We start from the raw sequence: 15,812 nt of genomic DNA, 5'->3' as shown, positions 1-15,812 counted from the left end.
TGAACCATAGTTTTAATGTGTATCGTTTGACCGCCCTACAGACCAAACCACCGGTTTCCGAACTGATTTCCCACAACCAGATATGCAAGTTACTTGTCAAGCGGATGGTGTACAAGTTGTAATCGACCTGATGGAATCGAACTTTAACGGTGTGTTGTATGTGAAAGGCCATAGCAAAGACGAAGAATGCCGACGGGTTGTCAACCTAGCAGGTGACTCCTCTCAACGTACGCAGATATTTAAAGTGCATTTCGGAAGCTGTGGCTTAATTCACATCAACGGTATAGCAAGCTTCGTACTGGTGATTCAAAAACATCCAAAATTGGTAACATACAAAGCTCAGGCCTACCATATCAAGTGCGTCTATCAGACGGGCGAACAGAATGTGACTCTCGGGTTCAACGTTCAGATGTTGACTACGGCCGGTACGATTGCCAACACGGGGCCACCGCCAACGTGTGCTATGCGAATTGTTGCTTTCAATGGTGAAGAAATAAATTCAGCCGAAATTGGTGACAATTTGCGACTGCAAGTCGAAGTGCAACCAGCGAGTGAGTTTTTTTTCTAATGCATGAGAATAATGCATGGCTAAGGCTTTAATTGTAACTATGTTTCGTAATATTTTCAGCAATATATGGAGGATTCGCTCGCAGCTGCGTGGCCAAAACGATGGAAGATAGCGTCGAAAACGAGTACGTTGTAACAGACGAGAATGGTTGTGCTACAGAACCGAGCATATTCGGTGACTGGGAGTACAATGCCGAAACCAACAGTCTGCTAGCTAGTTTCAACGCATTCAAATTCCCTTCGAGTGACAACATTCGGTTCCAGTGTAACATTCGCGTATGTTTTGGACGTTGTCAACCAGTCAACTGTCACGGTGCCAACGCATTTGGAAAGCGCAGAAGACGTGCTATCACTGACATGAACGAAATCGAACTGATACTGAACAGAACTAGACGAGCTGCTAGTACAGCGTTGGCGTCTGAAGATACGTTGGGTATTGAAGGAACGCTTCGAGAAGAAATTACTGTAGAATCGAATGCAATTCTAACACTCGAAAGGAAGGAAGATCGATCCTACGATTCAGACAATAGTAAGTCCGAAACAGTGATAACATTAGAAATATTTTAACCACCAATGCACATCTTCATTTACAGTAACTCCTGCTGCTCAACGGGTCGAAGATATTTGCGTGTCGATGATTGGGCTAATCATTGCATTAGTCATAACTGCACTGCTGGCTCTTGTGGCCGTGGCAGTGGCAGTTTCATGCTGGCTCATGGCCTATAGGCGACGTCCAACAATAACCGGACCGTTGCCGCATCCACCGGAGTTCCCGAATCCGTTGTTTGCGCACCAAGAACCCTCCGAGGTGTCTCATAATTACATGACGTAAAAAAGCTCAGTTCGTAAACCAAATGTCATTGTAAATGTCAAATGTACTAAATGTGTATAATGTGTTTTAAAGCTGAAACATCAAATCCGACCAAGAAAACAACGAAATCCGAACGAAAGTATAAAGTTTTAAGATAGGATACTCGAAATACTGTAAATATACACCTTAAAAATAATATGCTTCGGGACAGTTACATCACAAGAATAGGAATGGTGCTTTAACCTAATCGTGCCGATCGGAATGTCCATTAGTTTTTGCAACAGCTTAGGAATGCAAAGTTTATCGTAGACCTACTCGTTTTCATAAATATACGCGAAATGTCACCAACCGTACCAATAGAGCATTTCCGCTCGTTCCCGCTTCCCGTTGTAACCTCATGTAAAAAGCAAACTAAGATCGAGAAACCTGACGAATAAAAGGCAACCTCAACCTCGTTAGTAAATAGGACACATATAGCACCACTTGTCTCGTTTCTCGATGATCCTATACCGGCGGAAAGAGCTGAAATGTCGTAGAAACGATACACTGCCAGTGCACTTTGCGCCCAGTAATTCACGCACGGTTGGTGATTTTCCGTGAACCAATTACAACATCTCCTCCGCGGGCCGTAACTAGTCTTTTATTTATTAATGTTATTATTGTACTTAGTTAGAGATGGATCTAGCACTTTCATTGTGTCTATTGAACTGAACACAAATCCTTCGTCCACAGTCGAAGGATACCCGTTTTCTTTCCGTACTATGCTGCCTTATTCGTCTGAAATAACGAAATAAGCATTGCAATACCAAAAGTTGTTCATCGAGATCCTCATTTGAACCCGAATTCAACTAAAAATTTCCGAACAGCACGCTATTCACCTTCGCATTTCCACTTACGAACAATGTTGTCGGTATGATTCCACTAAATATAGTTGTTTTAGTTGTAATTTATTAAAATTTTTATTATTAATCGAAAAATACGCGAACTCGACCCCCGGAGGATTTGTATAACCTAGATTAATTGAAAAGAAAAACAGATTTAATTCAGTTGGAACTTTGTGTGTACCCTTGAGGTGGCGAAGAATCAATATAGACAGATCGTAGTCATTATACAACTAACCTATCATTTAAAGATCGAAACTATACGAGATTCACATTCCGATATTACCTGTACTTTCGAAACTGCCATTTTAACTATGAAAAGATCAATCACGGATAGCCGTCCCGATTCATCCCAATTTAAAAATCGAAAATGTGAAAGAAGCAGCGAGCTTTCACTATATTCGCTTTGAACACTGGGATGTTCAGACTATCTGTTCCGAATTGTATCTGAACAAAAATGCTAATTACAGTTGAATCTTACTGCCCTTCAGAATAGTGCACATACGCGAGTAAAACATTAGAAAAATTTTTAATCTTCGACTATGTACCGGAATCGCTTTAGTTTTTTGCTCGGTTCATTAAAAAAAATGTTGCAGTCTCCAAGAGACACAAACATTAGCAGAAAAAGAAAACCACTTTCCGTAACCCTAACAGGTATTCTTCGATTCCTTTTTATGGCTGGCAATGCCAAGATATTTAAAGTTATTTTAACTGATAATAATGTCAACTATCAAGACTGGATTAACATTAATCGAGGTAAAACGAAGAAGCAGAATTCGACAATAAGAATATAAACGTTTTCCTGAATAAAAAAGATTACCACAGATATTTTCGGCACAATATTTAAAAACAAATGCAATTTTCCCAGTGTAATAATTTTTATCACCATGTATAGTTCAAGTGAAACATTCAAGTATCACCTCAAGCAAAAACGTTGATGGAATAAAAAATCTACTAATATGTTGGCATTGATTTTCATTCCTCCGAACATTATCAAGACTTAAGGGATAATCAAGAAAACAGCCATTGCTGCAAAAGGAAACACAGTTTTCTCCGCTGTCGTTAAACTGGAATTTAAAAAAATCAATTTATTAAGTTAATTTTTATAAATAAAATGATATTTCTGTTGGAATATTCGTGGCTACAGCAGAGAACAAAGTTGCAGGGAACTTATACCGCGTAAAGAAACGTGAAAATCAGTTAATCAAAGTAACGCGTGTTGTATTTCTATCTTAGGTGCAAAAAGGAAATTGAACAGTGGTATCAAAAAAAACATTTTTATCTTGACTGGCATGGTTGCCGGTTTTAGTGACTCAGCGTCCCTATAATAAATCTCGCCAACACTCCTCCTCGCTGTTTCACTAAAATAATCAATTTCATTTTTCCATCAATCCCAAACATGTAGCAAACTGCTTCATCTTCATTGGTCCCAGAGGTTTCGTGAACACGTCAGCAACCATTACATCACTTGAGCAAAATCGCAGACAGATTTCTCCTCTCGCGCATAAATCTTTCGCCTGGTAGTACTTGACGTCGATGTGCTTACTCCGTCTGTTCTGCTTTTCCAGTGAAACAAAATCGATGCAGCTGCGATTGTCTTCGAACACCGGCGTTGGCTTCTGTTGTGTATGTCCCAGATCCACAAGAAGCCTACGCAACCATACTGCTTCATTAGCTGCCTCTGAAAGAGCGACGTATTCGGCCTCCATAGTCGAAGTAGTCACACAATTCTGCTTCCTGCTAGCCCAACTTACAGTTCCATTTCCGAGTTGGAAGATGTAGCCACTGGTGGATTTTCTGTCCGTATCGCCTGCCCAGTCAGCATCGCTGTAACCAACAAGCTCCATCTGCTTCGTTCTATCTCCTCCCAGCTTCAATTCGTAGTTCTGAGTACTAAGCAAGTATCGCACGGTTCTTTTCAGTTCCACCCAATCTCGCTGCGTTGGATTCTTCGTTTTTCTACTCAAAATTGATACTGCCGCTGCTATATCCGGTCGAGTGTTAGTCGCAACGTATAGCAACGCCCCAACTAAACTGTGATACTGGATGTTATCCGGTAAAGGTACACTATCCTGCTGTTTCAAATAACCCGTATCCAGAGGATATCCGCTTGCTTTAGCTTCTTCAAGACCAAAACGTTGCGCAATCTCCCTTATGAAAGATTGTTGACTGAGATGAAACAGTCCGTCGTCATCATTCCTCACTCGCATGCCCAGGAAATGTCGAACTTCACCTAGCGACGTAATCTCAACATTTTCGTTCAGCTTTCGTACAAGATAATCAATGTGCCGTTGATCCTTACAAGCCACGATCATGTCGTCCACGTAAACGAGTAGGTAGAGCCATTCACCATCTTCCAATTGTTTCGAAAATAAGCAAACATCTGATTGTGATTGCTTAAAACCCAACTTCAGCAACATTCCTTTCAGTGACATATTCCAAACTCTTGCCGCCTGTTTCAATCCATACAGGCTACGATTCAATTTGCAAACATACTCCTCCTTTCCCTTCACAGCATATCCTGGAGGTTGTCGCATGAAAATATCTTCTTCCAAATTCCCGTTCAAGTAGGCGTTCTTTACATCGATATGATGCACCTTCAGTTTACGATGACTAGCTACTGCCAACAGCACTCTAAAAGTCTGTTGCATAGCGACTGGCGCAAACACTTCATTGAAATCTTCGCCAAAACGCTGAGCATAACCTTGAGCAACAAGTCTGGCTTTATGACGCACTACTTGTCCAGACGAGTCCTTCTTCAACTTATATACCCATTTCGATCCGATGGCGTGACTTTCTTTGGGCAAACGAACGAGCGACCAGGTATCATTAGACAACAGAGCCTGGTATTCATCGTCCATTGCCTTCACCCATTCCTTCCTATCTGAACATTCAATTGCTTCCTTGTAGGTTCTTGGTTCTCGCGATTCACTTCTTGCTATACCAACTACATAGTTTTCTAGTCTAGTAGGTAGCACACCAGCATTAGATCGATGCGATCTCCGCTGTGGAAACTCATCTGCTTCTTCGAGATCATGATACTCGCTGTCACTTTCCGAAAAACCATAGAAGTCTGGTTCATCCACGATAGTACCTGTATCAGATGAGCACTGAATCTCTACGTCCATTTCAACCGATTGATCACTTGGCAAACGATCCTTGGTCTCCTCCTGTATATCAGATCCGAGTTCCAGGAACTTGGCATCCCTACTGATAACCATCTTATTGGTCTGTTTGTTCAGGAAACGGTAAGCTTTAGATCCACAGCTATAACCAACGAAAATCAACCTTTCCGCTTTGCTGTCTAGTTTACCACGCTTCACGTCGGGAATGTGAACGTAAGCCTCACAACCGAAAACTCTCAGATGAGACAAATCAGGTTTTTCACCGCTCCATAACTCGTAAGGAGTTTTTTCTACTACTCGGGATGGTAGTCGATTCTGGACGTACGCAGCTGCCGCAATTGCCTCTCCCCAATAGATTTTCTCTAAACCTGCATCGAGGAGCATGCAAACGGCCATCTCCTGCAAATAACGGTTGCGTCGCTCTGCCACCCCATTTTGCTGAGGCGCATACCCCGCTGTCAGCTGCATCTGGATCTCTTCGTTTCTGTAGAATTTCTTTAGCGTTTCGTTCACGAATTCTCCGCCACGATCGGAACGAATAGCCTTCGGTTTTCTTCCGAACTGGTTCTCCACAAGCCGTACATAGTCCATTACACAATTTTTTGCTTCACCTTTATCTCTCAGCAGATACATCACTACATACCGGCTATAATCGTCGATAATAGTCATGAAATATTTCTTTCCTCCTGGTGTGACATTACTCATTGGTCCGCACAAGTCTGTGTGCACTAAATCCAATGGCTGAGCTGCTCTGCTCTTTGACTGCTGAGGATACGGTAAACGAGACGACTTTCCTGCCATACAATGTTCACACGGTATTTTAGTTCCACAATCGACAAGTTTCATCCCAGTTGCCAACTTGTCCTTCTGGATGCGCTCGAACACCGCGGGGTCATGATGTCCGAATCTTCTATGCCATGTGTGCTGGCAATTGAGGGTGTGATATCGACTGTTTGCTATTAACACACGCTCGGATTCTTTGAGCACGTATAATCCGCCACAGCGATCTCCTAGCGCCACCACTTCATTCGATTCATTTATAATCTGCACGCAATTGCGTTTAAACAGAACACTAAAACCCTTATCAGCGATTTTGCTTACTGAGATCAAACCGCTTTCCAAGTCCGACACATAGAGAACGTTTTCAAGTTTGATATTAACCGACTGACCCGCGCGATTCATACCCGTCACAGTACCGTTACCGTACCCGCACGATTTCGCACTGTTCCCGTTAGCCATCAGCACCGACGTGGTCGCTGACATGTCGATTTCATCAAAAAAACTTTCATCGTTGCTCATATGGCATGACGCACCGCTATCGATTGTCCAATAGTGATTCGTTTTTACCGCCGCGCACACGAGTTCACTTTTCTCATTCGCTGAGAAACAGACCGAACTTTCACCCGTTGCTTGTTTCGCCTTTGTTTGTGTCTGACCGCTTGCTCCGGGCTTGCTTCCGGATCCCTCGCCATCACTATCTTTTTTTATTCCCAGCCATTTCCTGCAATCCTTCTTGAAGTGTCCTGGCTTGTGACAAAAGAAACACTCTTTTTCCTTTTTTATCTTTTGTACCTTCAAAACTCGTTCGTTTTTCATCACACCGCCCCGCTCCTTCCGCTTGTGGTATTCCTGCATAAGTTTCGATCGGATTAATTCCATAGTAACGTCTGCATCCGGCCGTGCTTCCAAAGCAGAAGCGAGGAAATGGTATGATTCGGGCATACTGCGCAAAACCATCGCAATTTTCAATTTCTCGGCTAGCTCGAGCCCAGCGCCTTCCACGCGTTCGAACAGTGAATCCATGTCAAGTAAATGCTTTTCCACATCTCCGGATTCATCCAATTTTGCGTCGCACAGACGAATCAACAAAGATAGCTGTGATGTTGCCGTCGACTTTTCGTGGTAAGTCTTCAATGTATCCCAAACAGCTCTCGCAGAGTTACTTTCTTTGATGAGAACGTACTGACTTTGATCGATGCACAAAGCGATTGTTGCCCGTGCTTTATTGTCCGCCTTCTGCCATGCGTTTGTGACCGGTTCTGGTTTCTCATCTTCAATCACGTGCCATAGTTCCTCTCTGGTCAGAAACATTTCCATCTGAAATTTCCATATTCCATAATTATCGTTCCCGAGCTTGACTACCGAAAATTTTCCGGCCTCCGCCATCTTGCTCACGATCGCGAACTGTACACCACCGAGATTTTCGAACCGCTAACTGTTGGACTGAATCCGCACGTTAATCGCCGATTTCACGATTCCTGCACTGGGACCACTAACCTGTTGGAATATTCGTGGCTACAGCAGAGAACAAAGTTGCAGGGAACTTATACCGCGTAAAGAAACGTGAAAATCAGTTAATCAAAGTAACGCGTGTTGTATTTCTATCTTAGGTGCAAAAAGGAAATAGAACAGTGGTATCAAAAAAAACATTTTTATCTTGACTGGCATGGTTGCCGGTTTTAGTGACTCAGCGTCCCTATAATAAATCTCGCCAACAATTTCTCTCCCGAGGATTTATCAAGTGATAGCGAAGCAAACTGCTTTTTTTTGTTTTTTTTTCAACAATGGCTGTTTCCTAAGAATGTTAGTAGAACCTTAAAGCATGTTATAATTGTGTAAAACTATCACTTTCGGAGAGAGACACGAATTTACGAACAAGTTATGTGACGCTGAAATGCTAAAAATATACATAAAATTTTTCGATTAATGCAAACAACGATGATGTGAGCAATCGCAATATAGGAATCAGGTTCGAAGTTAACTCGAATTTTAGTTCAATGATTTTGAAACGGTTTGAAACCTGTGAGGGTGAAAACTGAATTATATTCGGCATCAGGCGGAAACAACTAAATGTCTCGAAAAACGCTTGAACAATACTTGCGGTGGTTATCCATTTCATTACGATCGCTCCAACGAAACGGACAATAAGCTGAACACACGGGGTTGTCATGTAGACGAATTAGGGGCAACAGATTTTTTTTATCGTGAATACGACTTACTTTACTAAAACAGCATTGCTGTGGGGTGCCTTTTCAAAATTAGCCTTATGGAAGAATGGGCAGAACTTAATCGTGAATATCTCGACTTGTATCAACGGCAGCAATATAATTCTTTCACCATTTCATCAAAAATATGATCAGGAATTAAGGATAATATTTTGAACAGTTTGAGATAACCACAAACAACTCAAAAATTAAGTTTTCTCAAACTTTGAAATCAACGCGGAAAACTCTTTACTTTTGCTTGGCTTTTTCGCGCAAGGACGACGATTTTGAGGTAGTCAGACACATATCGTCATCTGAATCGATCATTTCTTTCGTGTGTGTTGGATGGAAGCAGACGTCGTGATACCAGTAGCTTCAGAGAGTGCACCTTCTGCGTGGTATCAAACCTCAAACGCTCAGGTCTTACTCTCATTTGGACTTCAGTCGTCAGGTGGAGCAGTCGTCAATGAAAGCAGACCTTTTGCGTGGTATAAAGCCTCAAACGCTCAGATCGCAGTGCCAGTTTCCCTTTGAAGAAGATCGATTACATTATCCTGTTGGTGGTCGTTTGCATTGGAGAAAAATACAACGGGAAATGGACAACATAGTGGAACATTATGCAAAATCAGCCTTTCTAATGGCTCTAAATGTTACCTAAAGAACTATAAAAATTGCTTCTTTGTAAATCGAAAATTAAAATTAGCAGTGCAGTGCAAATCTAAGATAATATGATCAGTTTTTTTTTGCAATTTTCACAGTTCTAAATTCGCAACAGTGTTCAAAATCGTTTATATCAAATCAGTGTTTAATATCTTAGAAAATTATACAATTTGGCCTTTCAGGCACGCCTTCATAAAAGGTGCTTTCCAAAACCTCCAATATTTTATCATAAAGAACTATACTAGTTATTTTGTAATATTTGTGTGTCAGAATGTTTGATGTAACTAATCTATACTGTAGTTTCTGTGTATCGTTTCACATTCTAGTAGTGAAAAAGAGGAAAGCTTGCACAATTCACACAATCGATCAACTAGTTGATATTCGGAAGTATAAAGAAAGAGTGTCCGTTTTATTCGTATTCGCGACATCCAGTTATGTCTCTGACATTACACACCTGTACTTTTTGAGATCCGAAATCTATCCGCCTAGTCCTGTGGTGTTCTTTGTTGTATCTAGCAAACGTCTTCATGTAGCTTTTTGTTATAAACTTATTTCAGCTTAATGATTGTGTTCGCTAGTCATTCAAAGCACGGATACTTCGTAAATCAGGAGATTCAGGAACCATTTTTACTCAACACATAGATCAATAAGTCCCGAGACTAAAGCAGAGATGGCGCTCGTAGTAAACCAGTAACCACGTCTTTCTAGAGTACTAACCTTTGCTTGAAACGGGTCAAAATTTTAAGTCGATCCGACCAAAAACAGCTGAGTTATCGAGGTTGGAGTAAAGTCGTTTTGTAGTTTGTTTAAAAAATGGAAAAACCGAGTTTCGTGTTTTGATAAAACATTGTTTTTAATGGATGGTCATACCGACACAAATGACGCGGAACGCTCGGGTAGCCCTGTGGAAGCCGTTACACCGGAAAATGTGAGTGAAGTGACAAAAATTATAATGAAAGATCGTAAAGTGAAGCTCCGTTAGATTGCTGAGATGACACAGATATCATATGGAAGTGTATTTACTATCCTTCATAAAAAATTGAGCATGAAAAAGGTTTTTTCCAAGTGGGTGCCGCGATTGCTTTCGATGGAACAAAAACAGCAGCGAGTCGATGATTCAGAAAGCAGTTTATCGCTATTTACTCGCAACAAAAAAGATTTCTTGCGTCGTTACGTGACCATGGACGAAACATAGATACATCACTACACTCCAGAGTCGAAGCGGCAGTCATCTGAGTGGCGCACAGCTGGCGAAAGCCGTCCAAAGCGTCAGAAAACGCAGCAGTCAGCTGGCAAAGTCATGGCGTCAGTTTTTTTGGGATATGCATGGCGTGATTTTCATTGACTACCTCGAAAAAGGTAAATCGATCAACAGTGATTATTATATTGACTTACTGGTGCGTTTGAAGGAGAAAATCGCAAAAAAACGACCGCACATGCAGAGAAAAAAATCCTTTTTCATCAAGACAATGCACCCTGCCACAAGTCGATGAAAACAATGGCGAAATTGAACGAATTGGGGTTTGATCTGCTTCCCCACCCCCCATACTCGCCAGATTTAGCCCCCAGTGACTACTGGCTCTTTGCTGATCTTAAAAACTGGAGCATTTCCAGTGAAAAAGATTTGGCTCAAATGAGGAGGTCATCGCTGAAACTGAGGCTTATTTTGAAGCGAAAGATAAATTTTTTTATAAACATGGTATTGAAAAATTGGAAAAACGTTGGAACCATTGTATCACCCTAAAAGGTGATTATGTTGATGAATAAAAAAAAAATGCAAAAAAAATCAATCAATATTGTCGCCGTCTATCAATATTTGTGGTGAAAGCGCAGTGTTTATTCTTCAGAGCCTCTTCCTTTCATTTCTTTTGTTTTCGACGCATTTATAGCCAGCCCGGTACACCTTACTTTGGCTTTCAGTCCGATGTTTGTCTCCATCATTATCTAAAATGTGTAGAAATTTTAAGAAGAACGTACAACTCGTGTCAATCCTCGCTCTTCGAATCACACCCTTCAAAGTAAAATTAATCAAGAAACGAAAAAGCTCATCATATTGCCGTCGTCACCTCAGAGATTTGAAGGGACTCGAAAGCGTCCCGTCTCTCTATTCATCGTTGCTTTGGCCGGTCGGGTCAAATTCGTACATGACCTGCCAAAGCTGGTCTCGATCGATTATATCGTATGCCACTTTAAAGTAAATAAATAAGTATTTGTGTCCAAAAAATGTCGCTATACACGGCTTTGCGGATTCTTTAGTTTATGATGATGGACGACAACATACGATTTGGGAAAGAATCTTGTAGGCAGCATTCAGCAATGTGCAATTAGGGATGTCGTAATATCGATCGATTAATCGAGTAATCGATTAATAACCCAGATAATCGAGTAATATTTAATCGATTAGATTTAAGCTGGTATTCGATTATTGAACTAATCGAATATTTTAAAAAATCTCATAGTAATAATCGAATAAATAATCGAGTAATCGATTAATAAACCAGATAATCGAATAAATTTCAATCGATTAGTTTTAAGATCATACTCGATTATTGAATAATCGAGTAATTCGAAAATTCAGACATCCCTATGTGCAATGCGCTATAACGGGTGGCAAGTAAAATTTTGGAATTTTTTCGAGGCCTGTATGCTTAACAACAAACGAGCTCAGAGAGAAAAAAGAGTGTGTATGTGTTAGCTCTCTCTCTCTCCTCTTTCTGTTAGTATTTTTTCCGTTTTGTTTATGCTTGCTCAGTTTTGCTAAAACTGCCGTCGAAACAAGAAGTATTTCGCGAGCGCGTTGTACAGTTCTACGAACTGCACAGAAATTTCTGCAAAAAGTATACAGTACAACATTTTAAAAGCTAAAATTTTGCGGTTTCGACTCTTTATCATACCCTAAGATCCCCAAAAACTCGCTCGCAAGAAAGTTAGTGGAAGACCAGCCAAAATTATGGATGCAAAAAGACTTCGTTCTCTTTCTCGTGCCTTCAACAACAAGGATTCACTGAGGCAACGGAATGCCTCAACAACGTTCATCTGTTCTCACCAGTACATCTGTAAAGCATTGAAAAGAGTCAGAATAAAGTGCCGAAAGAAGTCACGAGCCCCGGAATATACTGACGCACAGATTTCAACGCTGAAGTCCCAATGCCGCTGGTTGATCAAAAATTATACCGGAAAAGGTTTTGTTTTGGACGACGAAAGTTATTTCCCTCTTTCGAAGACGACGAAAGTTATTTCCCTCTTTCGATTCTCGAAAACGATCGATACTATTCAATGGATAGTTCTATTGCACCTCCGAACTTAAAATATAAGTTTAAACAGAAGTTCGAACAGAAGGTGATGTTGTATATTACTATTTCCGAGAAAGGTATTTCTAAGTCATGGTTCAAACCCTCTGGTTTGCAATCAATCAAGATGTGTACCAGAATGTTTGAGGAAAAATTTGATCCCGTTCCTTCAAAAACATCATCGTTCCTGAATACCCATTCGATCCCATTTGTACTCAAAACCACAACACGACAAATCTGCCTCAGTGTCGCTCAATCGAAGATTTCTTCGAGGCTCCTTGGTGTACAAAATAACTGGAGAGCCACGAATTGCTAACAGTTGATTGGTAGAATCAGGAAATGCATTCGCAAAGTTGACATGAAGGCCGTACAACGCTCCTGTTCCGACATCAAACGAAAGCTTCGCCGAACATCCGATTACAGACCGTTTTGAAATGTTCACTAAATTTGTTTTCAACGTAAACGGAAGTAATCTGGTTCCAGTCCTAAAATGAGACGCAAGAAATCTTCTAACGTTTCAGCCAGTACATTAAAATCTGCTAATGTCACTGTTAGTACCCCGGGCGTCGGCAAAGAAAATTCGAACGAACGATGAAACTTCGCTACTGTCTGCAAACAGATTCAGTGTTCTCAGTGAAAATGGTACAGCTATTAATGGCAGTGAATTGCACGGATTCGGTCAAGAGGAAGAAGTAGAAAACCCTCCTGTCGTCGTAGCCACAAAACTACCACCGCTGATAGTGAAGTCGATTCCCCAGATGAAATTGCAGCTAGATCTCCAGTCGAAAGGCATCAGTGCGCAGTTTAAACTTACCAGAGTTGGTGCAAAAGTGATGCTACAGTCAAAGGACGAATATGTGAAAGCTAAATCATATCTGAATGAACAAAAAGCACAGTATTTTACCCACCCACGACATGCCGTCGGAAAAACCGTTTAAAGCAGTGTTGAGAGGTTTACCGATAATGCAAACAGCCGAGCTGGAGGAAAATTACAAGCTAAATCCTCTAGCAGTGTTTGTCATCTCAAGGAAGCAACAAGTGCACCAGCAGTTTAGAGACTGTCTCTATCTCGTTCATTTCCGTAAGGGAACAGTAACCCTTGGTGCTTTAAAAGCCATGAAAGTGATCTGCAACGTCGTTATTTCGTGGGAACCGTACCGTGGAATGCACCGGGATGTTACACAGTGTATGCGGTGCTTGCATTTCGGGCATGCACTCGAAACCAGCGCTTGTCCAACCAAAGAAGCTACTCAGTTCAAGTGTGCCAACTGCAATGAGCAACATTGTGCTACCGACCGAACGTGCGGGGCACGTGAAACGTACAAACGTATCCGTAAGGAAGCATCCAAGAAAAACCAGCCAGGACGTCGACCAAACAAACTTCCAGCGTTCATTCCAGAAAATTTCCCAGAGCTACCGCCAGGTGGACCGGATATCGGCATTCAAGGAATTCAGTCTTCCGAAATGCTTCCCCCAGGATTCCAAGGAGGTAATGGTTCTTCCTCTGCTTGGCGTATTCCTGGACAATCAAATTCAAACCCTCAAGAAGGAAACCAATCTACCCCCAAATATACTGCTGCAGAGCTTCTGCCCATCTTTACCGCTATGTGGACCCAGCTACAGCGATGCAACACGCGTGCTGAGCAAGTATTGGTACTGGGAGAATTTGTTATTAAATATGGATGCTAGACCATTGAAAATACTGCTGTGGAACGCCCATGCCATCAAGCCAAAGTGCATGGAACTGTTTGAATTAACTTCGCGTGAAGAGACTGATATCATTGCTATAACTGAAACATTCCTGGAACCGGATATAAACTTCCATCTACCTGGATACAGTTTGGTACGGCTTAATCGCACGCAATCCCGAGTGGGTGGGGTTGCCATCGCGATTAAAAAGCCAATCAAATTCACCGTTCAACCGCATTATACAACCTCAGTCATCGAAAAAGCACTAGGTGTGGAGATCTCAACAAGCAACGGTGCCCTACTGGTATGGCCAGGAAATTCCGGAACGATATGGTGAAGCTAACTCGACACCGTAGGAAATTCATAGTCGCCTGTGATCTCAATGCTCAGCACGAGTTGTGGGGCAATCACATCCGCAACCAAAATGGCCGTATGATCTTCGACGAAGCGCAGGTTGGTTACTTTATCGTCAACGCTCCCGAACGTCCCACCTACCTATCACCAGCTGGAATGCCCTCCACCCTTGATGTGTTCCTGACCAACCTGGATCTACCGAAGCCGCTAACCATCCAAGAGGATCTACCGAAGCCGCTAATCATCTAGGTTCTGACCACTACCCGGTCATCCAGCAAATCCACGAAACGGCGACTCGAGGCCCGGTTCAAACTCGAAAGGACTATCATCGAGTGAACTGGGTTGAGTTGACTTCAACGCTCCACTTGAATCTACGGAAGACATCGACCGTGCCGTGCATCAATTTCAAGTCGCCATCCAAGCAGCTGATGAACCAAAATCGGGACTTCGATTCTGGACCGGAATTCTTAGTCTGAATCTGAATTCTGAAATTGGACTCAGATTCTAAATCAAAATTATTCTGATCCCAGGTCTAGATACTGGGTCGGAATTCCTGACAGAAATTTTAGATCTCAACCTGAATTCTGAACCGGGAAGCAGGATTCTGGGTCTGAATTCCAAACATTTATTTTCTGTATTTTGTATGAATTGAATTTAGATTATAGACAGGATATGAAATTCTAATGAAACATTAAAACTATTTACACTCATTCTTATTTGACCAATTCTTGGTCGTAACAGCACTTAAAATTTCATCTTCTTACTTTCGGTTTCTTACTCACAAATCTCACAAGAATTGAATTAAGCACTAATCACATCATTTTTGCAGATGATAGATTGGAATGAAATGGGTTTTCGCATGGATATATTATCCACATGTCTATATAAATTTATCATGAATACATTTTACTCAGGGCCTTTCTCAGACAGATTTGTCAAGTATCGAAGCCAACTATTTGCGACCTGTTACCAATTTTGAGTTTACTACCCACAAAAACTGAGCTAATGCCCACTAGTGGACTGAAGGGACCAGTTTAGGAATCACTGTTTTTTTTTTGTCAAGAAGAACTGGCAAATGTTGTATGTCCTTAAATTAGCCTCTTTTCCAGTGCTTAGCCAGTACACGACTTCTTTCGTAAACTATTGTTCAAACATCGAGTCGTACTACAATTTTGGCAAAGACATCATATTAACAGGATAACCAGCTCTCACATTTCTCGAACAAATCATTGGCAACATCCTTTTTTGCGAGCATGTCGCCCTCAGGTGAGTCCGCATCAAATCTCATACACATAAGTAGGGGAGAGAAATGTCAAATTCGTGCGCGCCAAAATTGCAGGGCTGCGCACCCATACAATTGACATGATATGTTGAATGTGATGCCGTGCGATGGCGTTGCTGAACTGAAGATAGATTTCGCTCCAAGCTGACAGGGTCTGATTTTGGCCACA

At 41.6% G+C, this 15,812-nt stretch overlaps 1 protein-coding gene across 1 annotated transcript in view; it reads left to right on the top strand.

Moving 5' to 3' along the window:
- Positions 1-3,219, top strand: part of LOC131427166 (uncharacterized) — a 334,261-nt gene extending 331,042 nt beyond the window's left edge. The window contains exons 79-81 of the mRNA XM_058590132.1: positions 42-551; positions 629-1,096; positions 1,161-3,219. Of these exons, the coding sequence (XP_058446115.1) occupies positions 42-551; positions 629-1,096; positions 1,161-1,399 (1,217 nt within the window). The 3' untranslated portion in view covers positions 1,400-3,219. The remainder of the gene's footprint in view (positions 1-41; positions 552-628; positions 1,097-1,160) is intronic.
- Positions 3,220-15,812: the final 12,593 nt, after the last annotated feature.

The sequence above is a fragment of the Malaya genurostris genome, chromosome 2 (genome assembly GCF_030247185.1).
Source record: "Malaya genurostris strain Urasoe2022 chromosome 2, Malgen_1.1, whole genome shotgun sequence".
In the NCBI taxonomy this organism is placed as follows: domain Eukaryota; kingdom Metazoa; phylum Arthropoda; class Insecta; order Diptera; family Culicidae; genus Malaya; species Malaya genurostris.
This window is presented reverse-complemented; position numbering and strand designations above follow the sequence as displayed.